The sequence below is a fragment of the Neofelis nebulosa genome, chromosome 17 (assembly GCF_028018385.1).
Source record: "Neofelis nebulosa isolate mNeoNeb1 chromosome 17, mNeoNeb1.pri, whole genome shotgun sequence".
Taxonomy (NCBI): domain Eukaryota; kingdom Metazoa; phylum Chordata; class Mammalia; order Carnivora; family Felidae; genus Neofelis; species Neofelis nebulosa.
In genome coordinates, this window is record NC_080798.1 from 6415505 (window position 1) to 6437699 (window position 22195).

Here is a 22195-nt window from a genome sequence, read left to right on the forward strand (position 1 = left end):
ACGTAGTCAGAAGCAAATGTCAAGATAGGACTCTCCCAATCATCCCTATGATAAGCATTCTCCCTCATATCCCAGGATCTTCCCCTTGTCCCCTTTAGATAAGACCCCCCCACACACACACCTCCAAAAGCTTACCGAAACCCTGCTCTGTTTGGTTTGAATTGACCATTGCAGCCTTAGCCTAGAACCCTAAAGCATTCCATTGAGGGGTCCTAATAAAGCCATGTGCCCTTGGTCCTGCCCTAAGAGTTCTGCCTATACCCTGCCTTAATCTCCTCACAACCCACATTGGTGTGCAGAATAGCTTCCCCATGATCTGTGACGAATAAACTTCTCTACTTCACTTTCCCTTACAATCTCTTGTTGAACCGTGGCTCACCGTCTGACATCTAGGACTCTGCTTAACAAATATTAGTACAACAAAGTCACAACACCAACACTAGACAATTCTATCAAACCTACAAAGAATTAACAGGAATTCTACACAATTTCTCTCAGAAAATAGAAGAGTGAATACTTTACCCAACTAACCGTGTGAGGCTGGTATTAGCGTAATACCAAAACTACACAAAAACATTAAGGGGGCAAGGGGAGATAACTACCAAAGAGATCCCAAATGAAGGTGCAAAAATTCTTAGCAAACTATTAACACTGGAAGTCAGCAATACACAGAAAGAATTGTACACCATGACCAAATGGGTTTATTTGGGGGACAGAGAGCAGTTTCAAATTCCAGCGGTATCAGCCATCATGTTAACAGGCTGGACAGGAAAAATCACAGGATCCTGTCAATTGATACAGAGGAGGATCTGACAAAATTCAACACCTATTTATGATCTAAACTTTCAGAAATCTAGGAACAGAGGGAAATTTCCTACACTTGGTAAAGAACGCCTGCAAAAAACTTAACAGCAAGCTTCATCCCTAATGGTGAAAGACTGGATGCTTTTCTTCAGAGACTGGAAACAAGGCAAGGATGTCCACTCTCCACACTGATATTTGACATGTTATCAGAAGCTCTAGTCAGTGACAGAAGAGGAGTAAACAAAAGTGGTAACGAGAGAAAAGCAAGATAAAATAGCGTAGCTACTTGCAGAAGCCATCATGGTTGTGGTAGGCTGGATAACACGCCCATCCCAAAGGATGGCCATGTCCTCGTGCCTATCACACGGGAGTGTTACTGTAAATGTCGTAAGGGAGTCTACAGATGTGCTCTGGTGAAGATCATGAGGCGGGCGATTATCCTGGATGATCTGGTAAATGCGATATGGTCCCGAGGGACTTATAAGAACGATGCAGGTAGAGTTACTTATGTAAAGGTTGGTGAAGTGATGACAGAGGTAAACAAGTTTGAAGATGCTATCCTGCTGGCTTCAAAGAGGGAGGAAGGGGGCCACCATGAGGCAGAGGATATAAGTGGCCTCCAGACATGGGAAGGTAAGGAAACAAAATCTGACCTGGCATATCCAGACGGAGCACGGCGCTATGGATCCATTTTACACATTTCGCCTCCAGAACTATAAGAGAATAAATTTGTTAAAGTCATTCAGGCTGTGGTGATTTGTCACAGCATCAACGGGAATGTTTTTGAAGTGGTATATATAGAAAATACAAAGGAACGTACAGAAATTTCTAGAAGAACGAAAATTTACAAAGTGTCAGAACACAGAAGCATGCAAAAATCCATTGCATTTCTATATACTAGCAATTTACACATTGAACCTGAAATTAAAAGTACAATACCGGGGTGCCTGGGTGGCTCAGTTGGTTAGGTGTCTGACTTTTGACCTCAGCTCAGGTCTTGATTTCAGGGTCAGGAGTTCAAGCCGTCCATTGGGCTCTGAGCTGGGCATGAAACCTACTTAAAAACAATCCATGTATGATTGTTTAGAAAATAAAAAGTAAAAGAAATATGAGCCCACGTTCCAGTGCAGGGACCTGTGGCTCTGAAGACAAGAATCTGTCACTGGGAAATGGCAGAATGGCCTCCAGGCAACTGGCAATGCAGATCATCTCCTTTTCAGACACTGGGGTTGGAATCACAGGGACTTTCTATCTTATTGATCATTATTTTTCATTTACTTCACTGTGTGCTCGTTAACCTCCACACACTTGGTTTCCAAGCACCAGACCACAGCCAACTACTATAGTTAAGATGTTTCAAGTTACTTCACTCAAGACCTGAAGGAACTCTTCAGATTTAGCACCTACTTTGTACCTGTCACCATCTCATATGCATTTTTCACGTCACAAGAGTCTCCCAACAACCCACTGACTTATGTATCCCTTGGTGTAAACTGGGAAAAAATTGTAAATGAAACATATAATCTGGGTCACAATGTGTGGAAAGAAAAGATAATGGCAAGGGAAAATTGTATAAAAAAAAGAAGTTTTACTACAGTTGAAAATGAGCCATGGAATAAATTGCTCAAGACCATACTTTGCAATCCACATTTTAAAATCCTCTGGGGGGCGCCTGGGTGGCGCAGTCGGTTAAGCATCCGACTTCAGCCAGGTCACGATCTCGCGGTCCGTGAGTTCGAGCCCCGCGTCAGGCTCTGGGCTGATGGCTCGGAGCCTGGAGCCTGTTTCCGATTCTGTGTCTCCCTCTCTCTCTGCCCCTCCCCCATTCATGCTCTGTCTCTCTCTGTCCCAAAAATAAATAAAAAACGTTGAAAAAAAAAATTAAAAAAAAAAATTTTTTTTTTAAATAATAAAAAATATATATAAAAAAAATAAAATCCTCTGGAAAATTGTTCTAATAAAATTGTTTAGTAACATTTATGATCTAATAAACATTTCCAAACATCTTCATTAAGTTATTATAAAAATATCTTAAGGCAATTTATCTCAATAGTATTCTATAAGCATTTCAACAAGCACATCATACAATGGAATCTAGGCGTACAGAAGGAAAAGGGATGTAATAAATTAGCATGAAGAAAAGTTTGTCTTTCCCAACCAAGAAATCAGGAGTTTCAAGACTACATATTCAGTGTATTACTAAAGAGTATCCATTTTTTGGTGGCTGATGACTGACACCTTTTAAGCCTCACCACCACATCTGTTCTGCCCACCTGCCCAAGCTGAGAGAAAAGCCTGGTGCTTCCTTTGGTATCAGCCGGAACTTCAAACCACAGAAGGCATCCTCCCCCCAGCTCCACCCAGTCACCACCCAAAACACACCAAACCACTCACCATTTCATTCCCTCAAGCCATTTTTTTTTTTTTTTTGACCAGCTTGGAAGTCTGTGCTCTCCCTAGAAATCTTAATTACATGTGTTCTCATCACACTTTTAGGGCATGGCACCACCAGTCTCGATATCCAAACCCAACTTTGGTTAGGGTTCCATCTGTTCCAGTGGATGGCCACAAGTGGAAGTTAACCAAAAATGTGTTAGGCAATGAATATGTGAAATTTCTAGTTTAACTATGAAACAAATGTTCCCATTGTATATTGTTCATTCTAAATTATTTCTTTAGTGGTCCAAGCTCAAAACAATTATTTTTGGCCTAATTTCTGAAATTATTTTATTTCCAAATTTTTCATGTGTACTATGTTCCTATTTTCATTTTATTTACATCATGGTGGAAACCATGGGTTTTATTTGGGCACAAAACACATGAAATAGAATCATATGGTGCATATTCATGAATGGGGGGCAGGTTTTAGGGGATCAGAATATTGAACTTGTACTGCTGTGGCATTTCATTGTAACTACATAAATATCCTGCGGCAAAGTATGGAGAGAAGAACTCAAGTGCAAAGTTTAAGTATATAATCCTCAAACTGTCTGTTCTTTAATTCCATCCTGGAAGGAAATTATTATAGGTTTCTTCAACCTTGAGAGCCTAAAGGTTGTTAGTATGTGTTACAAAGTACTCTATAGAGGTGGGATAAAACTGTGTTAGAAAAAGAACATGACTCCTTCAGGGTTATGGGGAAAAATTATTTAAGCTTTATTAATGAAAACGTGAGACTTGTGATACATCCTGCAGAAAATAGTAGCAAAATGTAATGGCAGGAGTTAACTATAAATCATGAACATACTGTTCTGGTTCTCTGGATTCAACTGCCCTCTCAGATAACTGCTCCCTTCATTTTCCAAAAAAAAAGGAATGGCATTAATGATCCATCAGTTTGTCATTGATAGTATCGCACAGCTATTACTATCTTCCCCTGCATTGTTTCTACCACATAATCCGTCCCTAGCAAACAATCACCATCATTCCATGAAAAGGTCAGTCCCTGTAACTCATCTAGAGAACAGTGCCCTGATCATAACATGCATGACAACTTCAAGGGTGATTTTGCATTATTCTCTGCCCCTACCCCATGCAAATTCACACAAAATTGAATCTGACAACTCCGTGTCCTTGCTGTTCCAGGGAACACGGATATGGATGGGTCACACACAATGAAGTAGGCCCCTTCATCTTATGACTGCTCCTCAGAGACCATCAGGAAAGGCTTAAGATCAACAGATTTCAAACTTGAGGGTGAAACTCATAAATAAAATGTAACTCAAACTCATAAAATATAGCCTTTTCAAGAAAACTCAGGTATCTTATACACAGAAAATCATAAGCTACTTCCACACATGTCCTTGTTCCCATGAGTTTTAACAATTTTTGACATAATTATCATGCAGTGTGGAACATTTCAGGTTAATCTCCGAGATCTAAAGTCCTAGTTATTCCAGTCGGATCCAATTATTCCTGGATTCTCTAATGTGTGGTCTGTTCTGTGAACTGGTCAAAATACTTATCATATTTGTAAGGATTTGCAAGGAATCTCCCCAGTACCAATTTGTTGGTGAACCCTAAGGATGCACAGTTTCTTAAAGGTATTTCCACATTCAGCATATTTGGTATAGTTTCCCTGCATAAATTCTCTCATTACTCCAAAGGTGTGACCATTTAATGAAAGCCGTATGACATTATTTCCATTTGTAAGGTGGCTCTTCAATATAAATCCTCTGATGTTTTGGCCTTGGGGCAAAAGCCTTAGCACACACATTAGTTTTCTGTGATTTCTCTCCAAGGACTGGATAATGGCTCTGCCACAAACACTTACATGGTTTCCTTTCAACATAGACTCTTGTTGCAAAATACTTGGAACTCAAGCTAAGAGCTTTGCCACACTCATTGCATTTATAAGGAAAATGCTCTAGTATGTTCCTGCAATTTTGATCTTTGGGTAAAATCCTTGCCACACACATTACACGTGTATGGTTTCTCTCCAGGAGATTTACTCATATCTAGTGAAGAGTACTAATTTAAAACTTTGCTACATTTGTTGGATTTGTAAATATGAACGATTTGGTGAACGCTGAGTTTAAGGCAATACCTAAAAGCCTTGCCACATTCAGTACATTTATAAGGCTCTCTCCAGTATGGATTATCTGATGACTGGTGAGGGGTGAGCCTCGAGTAAAGGCTTTGCCACGCTCGTGGCATTTGTAAGGTTTCTCTCCAGGATGAATTCTTTGGTGAATCCTGAGGTCAGACCGTTGTCTAAAAGCCTTGCCACATTCAATACATTTGTATGTTTTTTCTCCAGAATGAATTTTCTCATAAAGTCTAAGGTGTGAACCCCTGATAAAAGCTTTGCCACACACATTACATTTGTAAGGTCTCTCGCCCGTATGGATTACCTGATGTTTATTTAAGCTTGCATGAATGCTGAAGGATTTGCCACACTCCTTACATTTGAAAGGTCTCTCACCTGTATGGATTCTCTGGGCATTTATAAGGTGTGAATTTTGACTGAAGACCTTGCCACACTCATTACACTTGTAAAGTTTCTCTCTGGTATGGATTATTTGATGTGTACTGAGGTGTGAGCCTTGAGTAAAGGCTTTTCCATACTCATTACATTTGAAAGGTTTCTGTCCAGCATGAATTCTTTGGTGAATCCTGATGTCAGACCATTACCGAAAGGTCTTGACACATTCAACACATGGATATGACTTCTCTCCAGTATAATTTCTCCCATGATGCCTAGGGTGTGAACGCTTGGTAAAGGCTTTGCCACATTCGTTACATCGGTAAGGTTTCTCTCCAGTATGGATTATCTGATGTTTAGTGAGGTGTGAGCCCTGAGTAAAGGCTTTGCCACATATGGCATTTGAAAGGTTTCTTTCCAGCATGAATTCTCTGGTGAATCCTGAAGGCCTTACCACATTCAATACATTTATATGATTTCTCTCCAGTATGACTTTTCTGATGGTCAACCAGGTTTGAACTTTGGATAAAAGCTTTACCACACTCATTACATTTGTGTGGTTTCTCTCCGCTATAAATTCTGTGATGTTTTACCAGTTTTGAACTCTGGCAAAAAGCCTTGCCACATTCACTACTTTGGTAAGGTTTCTCTCCAGTATGGATTAGCTGATGGTTTGTTAGGCTTGAACGTACACTAAAGGCTTTGCCACACCCGTTACATTTGCAAGGTTTCTGTCCAGTTGTCTTCTCTGGTGATTTTCAAGGTGTGAATTTTGACTGAAGAGCTTTTCACATACATGACATTTATATGGTTTCTTTCCTGTATGAATTATCTGATGTATGGTGAGGTGTGAACCCTGATTAAAGGTTTTGCCACAGTCATGACATTTGTAAGGTTTTTCCCCATGTGATTTCTCATCATGTGTTAGTGTCGAAGGGTGAATAAAATCACTCCCATGTTTATTAGAAATGTTGGTTTGCACACTAGGAGAAATTTCTTGAAGTGGTGAAACTGAGGAACCAGTGTTGACACACTTATCAACTTGATTATATTCATACATTTTCCCTTCAGTATGAAACACATGCCATTCATCCTGAAAGCTTAATCCAGGCCTATTTACAACAGGCTTGTTTCCTGCATCCCTCGTACCAGATTGATCTCTTCTATCAGTGAGACTATATTTACGGGTTACAGGCATGTCTCTGTAATTTATTTCATCGTCTCTCCATGGCCACTCAAAGTCATGCACATTTTTCTGGATTTCCCTGAAGCAAAAATCTTTGATTTCGTGGCCTTTGTGTCTTTCCAACATCGTTGCCTGGAATACTTCTCCTGTATTACTATACTCCTTTGGTTGTAATTTCTTGATCACGTGTGTAGGAGAAACATCTAGAAATATAAAGAGCCAGAGGTATCCTCTTAATTACAGTTTGCAAACAAATGTAATGTTATGTTCTCAACATATAACAATAAAAGTAATACTTGTACTGAGCACGGTTATAAAACTTTTCCATGATCTCCAAAATTTTAGGAATACCTAAAGGAACAGGATTTTTTACTAAAGAGTGCTCATCTGTAATACAAATTAATCTCAGGATAGCCTGGTTTCAGACACCCAATGACAAAAACAGTCACGCTGTACAAAATTATGTTAGCTCTCAAAGGGTATTTTTCTTTCCTTTTAAATTCCAGTATAGTTAACATACAGTGTTCTGTTAGTTTCAGGGGTACAATAAAGTGACTCGGCACTTGCACTCATCGCCCAGGGCTCATCAGGACACGTGTGCTCCTTCGTCTTCATCACCTCTTGAACCATGGCCCACCCACCTCCCCTCTGGTGCCATCGGTTCTCTATAGTTAAGAGTCTGTTTCTTGGGGTGCCTGGGTGGCCCGGTGGGTTAAGTGCCTGGCTTCAGCTCAGGTCATGATCTCATGATTTGTGAGTTTGAGCCCTGCATCGGGCTCTGCACAGTGTGGAGTGCACTGGGATTCTCTCTTAAAATAAATAAGCTTTAAAAAAGTGTTCCTTGGTTTGTCTTTTCTTTTTTCCCTTTGCTTGTTTGCTTTCTTTCTTAAATTCCACATACGAGTGAAATCATATGGTTGTCTTTCTCTGACAGACTGATTTCATTGAGCATTATACTGTCTAGCTCCATCCATGTAGTTGTAAATGGCAAGATTACATTCTTTTATGGCTGAATAATATGCCATTGCACACATCATATATTCTTTACCCATTCATCTACCGATGGACACCTGGGCTGCTGCCATGATTTGGCTATTGTAAATAATGCTACTGACATAGGGGTACATGTATCCCTCTGAATTAGTGTTTTTGTAATGTTTGGGTAAATACCCACTAGTGTGATTAGGGGATTGTATGATAGCTTTTTTTTTTTTTTTAACATTTAATCATTTTTGAGACACAGAGCACCAGCAGGGGAGGGGTAGAGGGAGAGAGATATAAAGAATAGGAAGCAGGCTTCAGGCTGAGTTGTCAGTGCAGAGCCCAGTCTGAGATCGGACTCAAACCCACAAACCATGAGATCATGACCTGAGCCAAAGTCGCACACTCAACTGACTGAGGCATCCAGGCACCCCAGGTAGCTCTATTTTTAACTTTCTGAGGAGCCTTCATACTCTTCCACAGTGGCTGTACCAATTTGCATTCACACCAACAGTACAAGAGGGTTCCTTTTTCTCCACATCCTTGCCCACACTTGTTCTAAGATACAGTATTTTTCCACCATGACCCTAAAGCACATACCAATTGGCAGTAAATACATTTCTCATAACCGATGAGAAAAAAAGTATTATACATAATTTTCTGTATATGTCATATAAATGCTGAAGGACAGATAGTATATTACAATGGTAAGTAATCCAAACCAAGCTTATCTGATGGATAATCTAAATGAGAATCCAGAATTGCAAAATAAATATAGCATTGAGAAAATGTAGAATTTAATAAAACAATGTTTACCAAACTAAATTTTATAAATACCTGTTATAAAATTATTTGTGCCCATGAAGAATAGGCATTTCACAATATTAACAAGTGGTGCATGTCAGTTCTATTGCATAAAACATGATAAAAGATCATCATTGTAAATCACAATAAACAATAATAAATAAAATATTCTAGGGGTGCCTGGATGGTATTAACCCAGAACAGGTCCACGCGATACAAGATCCTTTCAGTCACCAGGTTTTCATCCCAGCTGAGAGCCTAGGAGGTGCACAGGACTGTGGAGCGGGGCAGGCAGACTGCCCATGCTACCCTATGAGGGCTGCCTGACTAGCATGGTTTGAAACATCCAGTCTGGGGAGGAGAGAATTGGGTGTCGCCATTCCCCCCCCCCCCCCAATCACCAACACAATGGAGTTTCAGGGAACAGGACAGTGGCCCCCAGTGGAGGCAGGACCCACTTGCACCAAACCCCACCCCTCCATGCCTGATAACGGCTTTTCTACCAGAGTAGGGCAGACACTAACCAAACCAGATACTCTATCCTCGAGATCAGCATAGCCACTGATCCCAGGCACTAACAGACAACTGTTCTGTGGTTTTATATGTTAGTCTAGTTTGTTTTAAATATTCTTTTTTTTTTTTTCTTTTCTTTCCTTCTCTCTTCCCTTCTTTTACTTTCTACTCTCTGATTTTTTTTTTCTTCCCTTTGGAATCAGGCTCATAGTTTCTGCTTTCATTCATTTTTGGTCAATTCTTATTTTTTATATATTTACATATACATATATATGTATGTGCATGTGTTTACACATAAAAGTGTATATACATATAAGTACACACACACACACACACACACACACACACACACACATATCCTTTTTTTCTTTCTGTTCTAGGTGTTCATTTGTTTAACCAGGCATTTTTATTCTATTCTTTTTACATCTTTTCTGTATCTCTTTCTTCTTTATTTTCCTCTCTCTCTGGATTAAGCCTTATAGTTTCTTTGATTCTCTGCCTAGCCTTTTTTTTCCCCCGCCCCTTTCATTTCTCTCTTTGTATGGGATAAGGTTCACGTGTTGTTTTTCCTTTTTTCTGGGTTACTTCAACCAACAAATCAAAGCACACCTGGTGGAAGGTCCAAACAATCCACCACTCCAAGCAGTGGGATAGAACAGCCAAAGATGTAACAACAGGGTAGACACAACACACCCCAAAAACACTTCCTGAAGTGCCAGGTCCTGGACAGTGTATGACTCCTTTCTAATATGGTAGTATTTGCAGGTGGACACATAACAAGCCATTGAAAGATGTAAAAGACAGAAAGTGAGCCAAAATGATGAAATGGAAGAATTCTCCTCAAAAGAATTTCCAGGAATAAAGAATAGAGGATTGCTCAAAATGGATATAAACAATATATCTGAACAAGAATTTAGAATAACAGTCATAAAACTAATAACTGGGCTTGAAAAACACATAGAAGACAGCAGAGTATCTATTGCTGCCTAGATCAAAGACCTATGAAATAGTCATGATGAATTCAGATATGCTGTAAATGAGATGCAAAATAAACTAGATGCAGTGACAGCAAGGATGAAGGAGCACACGAGAGAATAAGTAAGATAGAAGATACAATTATGGAAAATGGCAAAGCTGAAAAAAAAGAGGGAAAAGAAATTACTAGACCACGAGGGGAGAATTAGAGACCTAAGTGATTCAATAAAATAAAATAATACCTGTATCATAGCAGTTCCAGAAGAGGAAAAGACAAAGGAGAAGGTTTATTCGAACAAATTAGAGCTGACAACTTCCCTAATCCGGGGAAGGAAACAGACATCCAAATTCAGGAGGCACAGGGAACTCCCTTCAAAATAAAAAACAGGTTAATACCATGACATATCATAGTGAAACTGGCAAAATACAAAGACAGAGAATTCTGGGCCTTAACCTACAAGGGTAGACACAAAAGGGTAGTAGTGGATCTGTCCACTGCAATTTGGCAGACCAGAAGGAAGTGGCAGGAAATATTCAATGTGCTGAATAGGAAAAACATGCAGCCAAGAATCCAGCAAGGCTGTCATTCAGAACAGAAGGAAAGATAAAGGCTTTCCCAGACAAACAAAAACTAAAGGAGTCCATGACCACTAAACCAGCCCTGCAGGAGATTGTAAGGGGAACTGTGTGAATGGAAAGCAGCAAAGACTACAAAGCACCAGAGACATCATCACAAGCATGAAACCTACAGAACACACAATGACACTAAATCCGTATCTTTCAATAATTACTATGAATACAAATGCACTAAATGCCCCAATCAAAAGACATGGGGTATCAGAATGGATTAAAAAAGAAAAAAAGCAAGATCCATCTATATGCTGCCTACTAGAGACTCATTTTAGACCTCAGGACATCTGCAGATTGAAAGTGAGGGGATGGAGAACCATCTATCATGCTACTGGATGTCAAAAGAAAGCCAGAGTCGCCATATTTATATCAAACAAATTGGATTTTTTTTTTTAATTTTTTTTTTTTAATGTTTTTTATTTATTTTTGGGACAGAGAGCATGAACGGGGGAGGGGCAGAGAGAGAGGGAGACACAGAATCGGAAACAGGCTCCAGGCTCCGAGCCATCAGCCCAGAGCCCGACGCGGGGCTTGAACTCACGGACCGCGAGATCGTGACCTGGCTGAAGTCGGACGCTTAACCGACTGCGCCACCCAGGCGCCCCAAACAAATTGGATTTTAAAACAAAGACTGTAGGGGCGCCTGGGTGGCTCAGTCGGTTAAGCGTCCGACTTCAGCTCAGGTCATGGTCTCGCCGTCCGTGAGTTCGAGCCCCACGTCGGGCTCTGGGCTGATGGCTCAGAGCCTGGAGCCTGCTTCCGATTCTGTGTCTCCCTCTCTCTCTGCCCCTCCCCCATTCATGCTCTGCCTCTGTCTCAAAAATAAATAAACGTTAAAAAAATTTTTAATAAAAAAAAAAGACTGTAACAAGAGATGAGGAAGGGCATTGTATCATCATTAAGGGGTCTATCCATCAAGAAGAGCTAACAGTTGTAAATGTTTATGCCCCCAATGTGAAAGCATCCAAGTATACAAATCAATTAATCACAAACATGAATAAATATATAGATAATAATATCGTGATTGTAGGGGACTTTAATATTCTACTTGCAGCAATGGACAGATCATCTAGGCAGAAAATCAGTGAGGAAACAATGGCTCTGAATTACACATTGGACCAGATGAACTTAACAGATATATTCAAAACTTTTCATTCTAAAGCAGAATACACATTCTTTTCAAGTACACATGGCATATTCTCAAAAATAGATCACATACTGATCACAAAACAGCCTTCAACAAGTATAAAAAGATTGAGATCATACCATGAATATTTTCAGATCACACTATTAAGTTTGAAATCAATCACATAAAAAATTTGGAAAGCCCCCAAATACATGAAGGTTAAAGAACCTCCTACCAAAGAATGAACGGGTCCACCAGGAAATTAAAGAAGAAATTTAAAAATATATGGAAGCAAATGAAAATGAAAGAAGGACAGTACAAAGGCCATCCTAAGAGGAAAATACATTGCAGTACAGACCTATCTAAGAAAGGTCCCAAATACAGAACCTAACCTCACACCTAAAGGAACTAGAAAGCAGCAAAGAAAACCCAAAGCCAGCAGAAGAAATAAAAAAGATTAGAAAAGAAATAAACAATATAGAATGAAAAAAAACCCAACCAGTAAAACACATCAATGAACCTAAGAGCTGGTTTTTTGAAAGAATAAACAAAATTGATAAAAAATAATAGTAATAATAAAAAAAACTGATAACCCCCTAGCCAAACTTCTCAAAAAGAAAAGAGAGGACCCAAATAGATAAAATCACGAATGAAAGAGGAGAGATCACAACCAACACCACAAAAATACAAACAATTATTAGAGAATACTATGGAAAATTCTATGCCAACAAACTGGACAATCTGGAAGAAATGGACAAATTCCTAGACACTCACACACTACCCAAACTCAAACGAGAATAAAGAAAATCTCAACAGACCATAACAAGCAAAGTAATTGAATCAGTTATCAAAAATCTCCCAACAGGGGCGCCTGGGTGGCGCAGTCGGTTAAGCGTCCGACTTCAGCCAGGTCACGATCTCGCGGTCCGTGAGTTCGAGCCCCGCGTCAGGCTCTGGGCTGATGGCTCAGAGCCTGGAGCCTGTTTCCGATTCTGTGCCTCCCTCTCTCTCTGCCCCTCCCCCGTTCATGCTCTGTCTCTCTCTGTCCCAAAAATAAATAAAAAACGTTGAAAAAAAAAATTAAAAAAAAAAAAAAAATCTCCCAACAAATAAGTGTCTTGGGCCAGATGACTTCCCAGGGGAATTCTACTGGACATTTAAACCAGAGTTAATGCCTATTCTTCTCAAGCTGTTCCAAAAAAATAGAAATGGAAGGAAAGCTTCCAGACTCATTGTATGAAGCCAGCATTACCTTGATTCCTAAACCAGACAAAGAACCCACTAAAAAAGAGAATGACTGGCCAATATTCCTGATGAACATGGATGCAAAAGTTCTCACCAAGGTATTAGCAAATCGATTCAACAGTACATTAAAAGAATTGGTAGCATGATCAAGTGGGATTCATTGCTGGGCTGCAAGTCTGGTTCAACATTCACAAATCAGTCAACGTGATATATCACATTAATAGAAGAAAGGATAAGAACCATATGATTCTGTCAAAAGATGCAGAAAAAGCATGTGACAAAATATAGTATCCTTTCTTAATAAAAACCCTCAAGAAAGTCAGGATAGAAGGAACATACCTTAACATCATAAAAGCCATAAATAAAGTCAAACAGCTAATATCCTCCTCAGTTGGGAAAAATTGAGAACTTTCCCGAGATCAGGAACACAACAGGGATGTCCACTCTCACCACTGTTGTTTAACATAGGGTTGGAAGTCCTAGCCTCAGCAATCAGACAACAAAATGAAATAAAAAAGGCATCCAAACTGGCCAAGAAAACCAAACATTCACTTTTCAGAGATGACATGATACTCTACATAGAAAACTCCAAAAACTCCAAAAAACTGCTAGAATTGATACATGAATTCAGCAAAGTTGCAGGATATAAAATCAGTGTACAGAAATCAGTTACATTTCTATACACCAATAATGAAGCAGCAGAAAGAGAAATCAAGGAATAGATCCTATTTACAATTACACCAAAACCCACAAAGACCTAGAAATAAACCTAACCAAACGGATAAAAGATCTGCACGTTGAAAACTATAGAAAGCTCATGATAGAAATTGAAGAAGACACAAAGAAACAGAAAAACATTCCATGCTCATGGATTAGAAGAACAAATATTGTTAAAATGTCCATACTATCCAAAGCAATCTACAAATTCAGTGCAATCCAAATCAAAATACAACCAGTATTCTTCACAGAGTTAGAACAAACAATCCTAAATTTTGTATGGAACCAAAAAAGACACCGAATAGCCAAAGTATTGTTGAAAAGAAAAATCAAAGCAGGAGGCATCATAATCCCAGACTTTAGATTTTATTGCAAAGCTGTAATCATCAAGACAGTATGGTATTGGCACAAAAACAGACACATAGACCAATGGAATAAAATAGAGAACCGAGAAATGGACCCACAAAAATATGGCCAACTAATCTTCAACAAAGCAGGAAAGAGTATCCAGTGGAAAAAAGGCAGTCTCTTTAGCAAATGGTGCTCGGAGAGCTAGACGGCAACATGCCGAAGAATGAAACCAGACCACTTTCTCACATCATACACAAAAATAAATTCAAAATGGATGAAAGACCTAAATGTGAGACAGGAGACCATCAAAATCCTAGAGGAAAACAGGCAGCAACCTCTTTGGCCTCGACCACAGCAACTTCTTCCTTGACATGTCTCTGAGGGCAAGGGAAATAAAAAGAATATGAACTGGGACCTCATCAAGATAAAAATCTTCTGCACAACAAAGAAAACAATCATCAAAACTAAAAGGCAACTGATGGAATGGGAGAAGATATTTGCAAATAACATATAGGACAAAGGGATAGTATCCAAAATCTATCAAGAACTTACCAAACTCAACACTCAAAAAACAAATAATCCAATGAAGAAATGGGCAGAAGACATAAATACTTTTCCAAAGAAGACATCCAGATGGCAGACACATGAAAAGATGCTCAACATCACTCATCACCAGGGAAATACAAATCAAAACCACACTGAGATACCACCTCACACCAGTCAGAGTGGCTAAAATTAACAACTGAGGCAACTGAGGCAACAACAGATGTTGGTGAGGATGTGGAAAAAGGGGAACCCACTTTCACTGTTGGTGGGAATGCCAACTGGTGCAGCCACTCTGGAACACAAAGTGGAGGTTGCGCAAAAAATTAAAAATAGAATTACCCTATGACCCAGGATACAGGAGTGCTGATTCATAGGAGCACATGTACCCCAATGTTTACAGCAGCACTATCAACAATAGCCAAATTATGGAAAGAGCCCAAATGTCCATCAACTGAAGAATGGATAAAGAAGATGTGGTATATATATGCAATGGAATACTCCTTGGCAATGAAAAAGAATGAAATCTTGTCATTTGCAACTATGTGGATGGAACTGGAGGGTATTATGCTAAGTGAAATAAGTCAATCAGAGAAAAACAGATATATGATTTCACTCATATGTGGAATTTGAAAAACTAAACAGAAAGGGGGAAGGGAAGGAAAAATAACTTACAAACAGAGAGGGAGGCAAACCATAAGAGACCCTTAAATACAGAGATCAAGCTGTGGGTTGAAGGGGGTGGGGGACTGGGGGGAGCGGGGGAGGTGGGTGATAGGCATTGAGGAGGGCACTTGTTGGGAGAAGCACTGGATGTTGTATGTAAGTGATGAATCACAGGAATCTACTCCTGAAGCCAGGACTTCACTGCATGTTAACTAAACTAACAATTTAAATAACTGACAAAATAAAATTAAAATAATAAAATAAATAAAATAAAATAATAAAATAAAATAAAATAAAATAAAATAAAATAAAATAAAATAAAATAAAATAAAATAAAATTCCTAGTAGAAAACAGAGGAAAAGCTTCATGACATTACTTTTTGCGATAATTTACCAGATATAACACCAAAGCACAGGCAACAAAAGTACAATCTGATAAACTGACTACATCAAAATCAAAAACTCCTGCACACCAAAGGACACAAATCAAGAGCTTAAAGCCAACCTATGGAGCACAAGAAAAGATGTGCAAATCATATATCTGATAATAGGTTGGTATTAAGAATAAATAAGAACTCTAAAAGGGTATAGTTCCACAGTGCGTGGTCTGGGAGCGGGGAGGTCCCCATACCAAAAAACAATGCTCTGACAGCAGCTAGGTATCCTACAATTCTGACTCAGTTCTGACAATTCAACTCAAGCCTGATGTTATCTATTTGGAGGTCCCACAAGTTAAGGGCTCAGTCCTACACGACCCGCCCCCACTTTAGATGCTAATGGTAAGTCCAAGTTGTCATACCTAGGCTTCTGACGGACCAGCTATAGATCTGAAGTTCCAATGAACCCCCTCCTTGGGTCTGACTTGCTAGATTGGCTCAAAGAACTCAGAGAAACATTTTACCTACTAGATTACTGGTTCATCACGAGAGGAGGGGACTCTGGAACGCGTAGGGCAAGGCAAGAGGAAAGGGTGCAGAGTCCTCTCCACGTGGGTCACTCTCCACAAATTTCCTCTTGGTCACCAGCCCAGAAGCTCTCTGACCTCTCTCCTTTTGAGTTTTTATGGAGGCTCCATTATAGAGGCATTATCGATTAAATCACTGATCACTGCTGACTGAACTCCATCTCCAGCCCCTTTCCTCTCCCACAGGTCCAGGGATGGACTGAAAGTTCCAACCCTCCAATCACTTGGCTGTCTCCCCTGGCAACAAGCCCCCATCTTTACAGGATTTCCAAAAGTCACCTCATTAGCATAAACTAGGTTGTGGTTGAGAGGTGACTGTTATGAAGAACAAGACACCCATTTCATCTTTATGGCTCCTGAGCAATTTCAGGAATTGAGGACAAGAGGTCAAATTATGATCAAAGATGCTCCCATTGTGGGGCGCCTGGGTGGCGCAGTCGGTTAAGCATCCGACTTTGGCTCAGGTCATGATCTTGCGGTCTGAGTTCAAGTCCCACGTCCGGCTCTATACTGACAGCTCAGAGCCTGGAGCCTGCTTCAGATTCTGTGTCTCCCTGACACTACGCCCCTCCCCACTTGTGTTCTGTCTCTGTCTCTCAAAAATAAATAAATGTAAAAAAAAAATTTTTTTTTTAAAAGATGCTCCCATTGCTCTTATCGCTCAGGAAATTCCAAGGGTTTTAGAAGTTCTGCGCAAGAAACACGAATGAAGACCAAACAGATTTCTTATTACGAATCACAATATCACAAACTCCTACAGCTCAACAAAAACAGAACCCACAAATATTCTGATTAAATAATGGGCAAAGGACTTTGGAACCAACATTTCTCCACAGATGATATACAAATGGCCAACAAACTTATGAAATGATGTTCAGTATCACTGACCATTAGAGAAATGCAAATCTAAACCGCAATGAGATTATCACTCACACTCATTAGGATGGCTACTATCGAAGAAACAGAAAATACTAAGTGTTAGCGAAGATGGGGGAAAATGGGAATTCTTATGCAATGTTCATCAGCAAGTAAAATGTAGATGGAAAATATCAGGACAGTTACTTGAAAATTAAAAATTAAATTACCATACACTGTGAGCTGAATGTTTGTGCCCCCTAAAATTTCTATGTTAAAATCTAATCCCCAAGGTGATACATTTGAAGGTGGTGGCTTTGGGAAGTAATGAAGTCATCAGGATGGAGCCCGCATAATGGGATTAGTGCCATTACAAGAGGCCAGACAGCCAGCTCTTTCTCGTATCATGTGAAGATACAAGCAGTCAGCAGCAGCTTGCGGTCAGGAAGGGGGTCCTCACCAGAACCCAAGCATGCTGGCACCCTGATCTTTGACTTCCCATCTCCAGCACTGTGCAAAACAAATGGAACAACTGTTGTAAGCCACCCAGTTTTTGGTATTTTGTTACAAGAGTCTGAACAGACTAAGAAAGAAAATTGTCTTGATTGTGAGAAGTAGGGAGCTTCTGCAACAAATACCTAAAAATGGGGATGTGGCTGTGAACTGGGTCACGGGTAAAGGTGCCTGCTGGAAGCTGAGAATGTCACGAAGGGAATTTTAAATGTGATTCTGGTATAGGCTCCAAGACAAAAAGAAGAGAGCTGAACACAGTTCTCTTGGCCGAACTGCATTCATGCTCTACTGTCTTGTGGAAAGTAGAATTTGCAAGCAATGCCATTGCTCTTCAGCTGAAATTTCTAAGCCAAGACGCTTGGTTCCTCCTGACTGCTAATGGTTAAACGAGACCAAAGAAATAACTTGAAGATAAAATTATCAAGCAAAAAGAGACTATAGAACTTCAAGATTTTGAAAATTCCCAGCCTAACCATTTTGCAAAAAAGGAGAAAGCAATGTTTGGAAGAGAATAGGGTGTGGCCCAAAAGACCCCGAATAGCCAAAGGAATGTTGAACAAGAAAATCAAAGTGGGAGGCATCACAATCCCAGACTTTAGCCTCTACTACAAAGCTGTAATCATCAAGACAGCATGGTACTGGCACAAAAACAGACACATAGACCAATGGAATAGAATAGAGAACCCAGAATTGGACCCACAGATGTATGGCCAATTAATCTTTGACAAAGCAGGAAAGAGGATCCAATGGAAAAAAGTCTGTTTAGCAAATGGTGCTGGGAGAACTGGATGGCAAAATGCAGAAGAATGAAACTAGACCACTTTCTCACACCACACACAAAAATAAACTCAAAACGGATGAAAGCCTTAAACGTGAAACAGGAAGCCATCAAAAACCTTACAGGAGAAAACAGGCAACAACCTTTTTGACATAAGCTGCAGCAATATCTTGCTCAACACATCTCTAAAGGCAAGGAAATTAAAAGCAAAAATGAACTATTGGGACCTCATGAAAATAAAAAGCTTCTGCACTGCAGAGGGAACAATCAACAAAACTAAAAGGCAACCAGTGGAATGGGAAAAGATATTTGCAAATGACATATCGGATAAAGGGCCAGTATCCAAAATGTATAAAGAACTTACCAACTCAACACCTGAAAAACAAATAATCCACTGAAGAAATGGGCAGAAGACATGAACGGACACTTTTCCAAAGGAGACAACCAGATGGCCAACAGACAAATGAAAAGATGGTCAACATCACTCATCATCAGGGAAATACAAGTCAAACCACACTGAGATACCACCTTACACCACTCAAGAGTGGCTAAAATTAACAACTCAGGAAACAACAGGTGCTGGCGAGGATGTAGAGAAAGGGGATCCCTCTTGCACTGTTGGTGGGAATGCAAACTGGTGCAGCCACTCTGGAAAAACAGTGTGTAGGTTCCTCAAAAAATTAAAACTAGAACTACCCACAAGCCAGCAATAGCACTACTAGGAATTCATCCAAAGGATACAGGAGTGCTGATTCGTAGGGGCACATGTATCCCAATGTTTATAGCAGTGCTTCCAACAAGATCCAAATTATGGAAAGAGCCTAAATGTCCATCATCTGATGAGTGGATAAAGAAGATGTGGTTTGATATATACAATGGAATACTACTTCGCAATGAGAAAGAAGGAAATCCTGCCATTTGCAGCAACGTGGATGGAACTGGAGGGTATTACGCTAAGTGAAATAAGTCAGTCAGAGAAAGACATATACCATATGTTTTCACTCATATGGGGAACTTGAGAAACTTAAGACCATGGGGGAAGGGAAGGGGAAAAAATAGTTACAAACAGAGAGGAAGGGAGGCAAACCATAAGAGTCTCTTAAATACAGAGAACAAACTGAGGGTTGATGGGGTGGGAGGGGAAAATGAGTGAGGGGCACTGAGGAGGGCACTTGTTGGGATGAGCACTGGGTGTTGTATGTAAGTGATGAATCATGGGAATCTACCCCCAAAACCAAGAGCACACTGTATACACTGTATGTTAGCCAACCTGACAATTATATTAAAAAAAAAAAAAAAAGGAATAGGGTATGGCCAAGCTGTTTGAGAAGATCAGAATGAGTGTGTTTTGCAGGGCTTTTCAGATTCCACATGTACGTGAAATCTTATGAGGTATTTCTCAGTCTAATTTACTTCACTTGGCATAATACATTCTAGCCCCATCCACGTTGTTGTACATGGCACAATACCATCCTTTTTTATGGCCGTGTAACATTCCACTCTAAAATACCACATCTTCCTTATCCATTTGCGTATTAACGGATCCTTAGGTTGCTTCCCTGTCTTGGCCAGTAAATAATGCTTCAATAAACATAGGGGTGCATTCGTAATCTTTTCAAACTAGTGTTTTCATTTTCTTTGGGTAAATACCTAGTGGTAGAATTATTGGATCATATGGTATTTCTATTTTTAAGATTTTGAGGAATCTCCATACTGCTTTCCAGAGTGGCTGTACCAATTTACACTGCCACCAACAGTGCACAAGGTTCCTTTTCCTCTACATTTTCATCAGCACTTGTTATTTCTCATCTTTGATTTTAGCCATTCTGACAAATTTAAGATGATAGCTCATTGTGGTTTTGACTTGCAATTCCCTGATAATGAGTGGTGGTGACGATCTTTCCATGTGTCTGTTGGCCTTTGGGAAAATGCCTATTCATGTCTTCTGTCCCTTTGAAAAATAAACAAACAAAAAGCAGAATCAGATCTATAAATATAAGAACTGATGGTTGATGAGAGGAGGGGAGTAGAGAGGTGGGCAAAATGACTGAAGGGGAGTGGGAGATACAAATGTCCAGTTATGAAATAAATGTCCTGAGAATAAAAGGCACAGCATAAGGAATACAGTCAATGATACTGTGATAACGTTGTATGGTGACAGATGGTAGCTACACTGGTGAGCACAACATAACGCACAAACTTGAATCGCTATGCTGTACACATGAAACTAATATAAAGTTGTGCGTCAACTATATTCATGTTTAAAAATTAAAAAAAAAAAAAAAAAAGATTAGTGAGTGTCAACTATGGACCTTATCAGCTACTATAGCAGGAAAACTGCCGGTGTGAAGTGAAGGGAAAGAAAATGGAAAGGAATAAAGGAAGACAGCCAGACTTTACAGACAGAACCATAAAGCTATTTCTCTGCAAATGTTCTCTATTCTTCAACACAAAGGAGGAGTGACCTCAAGGCACTTCAGAGATGATTGGGCCTGCCTCTTCACTTTTTTTTTTTTTAATTTCTTTCTTTTTCTTTTCTTTTTTTTTTTTTTTTTACATTTATGTATTTTTGAGAGACAGAGCACAGTGGGGGAGGGGCAGAGAGAGAGGGAGACACAGAATCCCAGCCGGGCTCCAGGCTCCGAGCTGACAGCACAGAGCCCAGTGCGGGGATCAAACCCACAAACTGTGAGATCATGACCTGAGCCAAAGTTGGACACTAGCCCGACTGAGCCACCCAGGCGCCCCTGCCTCTTCACTTTCAACAGACCAGATGACCTCCCCGCAAAACTGGGTTTTCAACCCCTGCTCAGTAGAACCTGGGGGGTGGTGCGGGACCCTGCCTGGTGGAGCTGGGTCTAGCAGTAGGACTGCTGTCCAACAGGCTTGGAGGGCAGAGCATGGAGGCCAAGAGGATTATTTTCAAGCCTTCAGATCTCATGGATCTTGCTAGGTTTTGGACTTGCCTGGGATCAACCTGTGCTTCTCCCCCATTTCTGCTTATTGAATGGTATTGTCTACCCTATGCCTGTCCCACCACTATATTCTGGAAGTACACAATTACTCCATTCTACAAGTTCACAGCTGGAGAGGATTTTTTGCCTCAAGTCTCACCCATATCTGATTTAGAGATGTTTTGATTAGGTTTTGGACTACAGACTTTAGAGCTGATGCTAGAACGAGTTGACTTGTAGGGGTGGTGGGATAGAACGCATGCATTTGGCATATGGGAAGTACATGAAACTTGGGGAGGGGGGTGAGAGCAGAATGTTGTAGATTAAACACTGGTGTTCCTCTAAAATTCATTATGTTGAAACCTTCCAAAATACAATGGTGGGCCTATGGGCAGTGACCAGTCCATGATGGTGGAGCCCTCATGAGTATCATCAGTGTCTTTACAAGAGAGATCACAGAGAGCTATCTCTCTCTGTTTCTGCTATGGGAGGGACAATGAGAAGTCACCCATCTGCAACCCATCAGAAGGTCCTCCTCAGAGCCTAACCATGCTGGCACCCTGATTTCAGACTTCTGGCCTCCAGAACTGTAAGAAATAAAATTTGTTAATAAGCCACCCATTCTATAGTACTTTGTTATAGGACACCAAACTAAGATACCATATA

At 40.1% G+C, this 22195-nt stretch overlaps 2 protein-coding genes across 2 annotated transcripts in view; both read right to left on the reverse strand.

The window, feature by feature from the left end:
* LOC131499603 (uncharacterized) overlaps positions 1-2453 on the reverse strand; it is a 38455-nt gene extending 36002 nt beyond the window's left edge. The window contains exon 1 of the mRNA XM_058707696.1: positions 1458-2453. The gene's annotated coding sequence lies outside the window, so the exon portion shown is untranslated. The remainder of the gene's footprint in view (positions 1-1457) is intronic.
* A 300-nt stretch (positions 2454-2753) lies between these two features.
* Positions 2754-22195, reverse strand: part of LOC131499604 (zinc finger protein 415-like) — a 31595-nt gene continuing 12153 nt past the window's right edge. Inside the window, exon 3 of the mRNA XM_058707697.1 lies at positions 2754-7117. Within this exon, the coding sequence (XP_058563680.1) occupies positions 6405-7117 (713 nt within the window). The 3' untranslated portion in view covers positions 2754-6404. The remainder of the gene's footprint in view (positions 7118-22195) is intronic.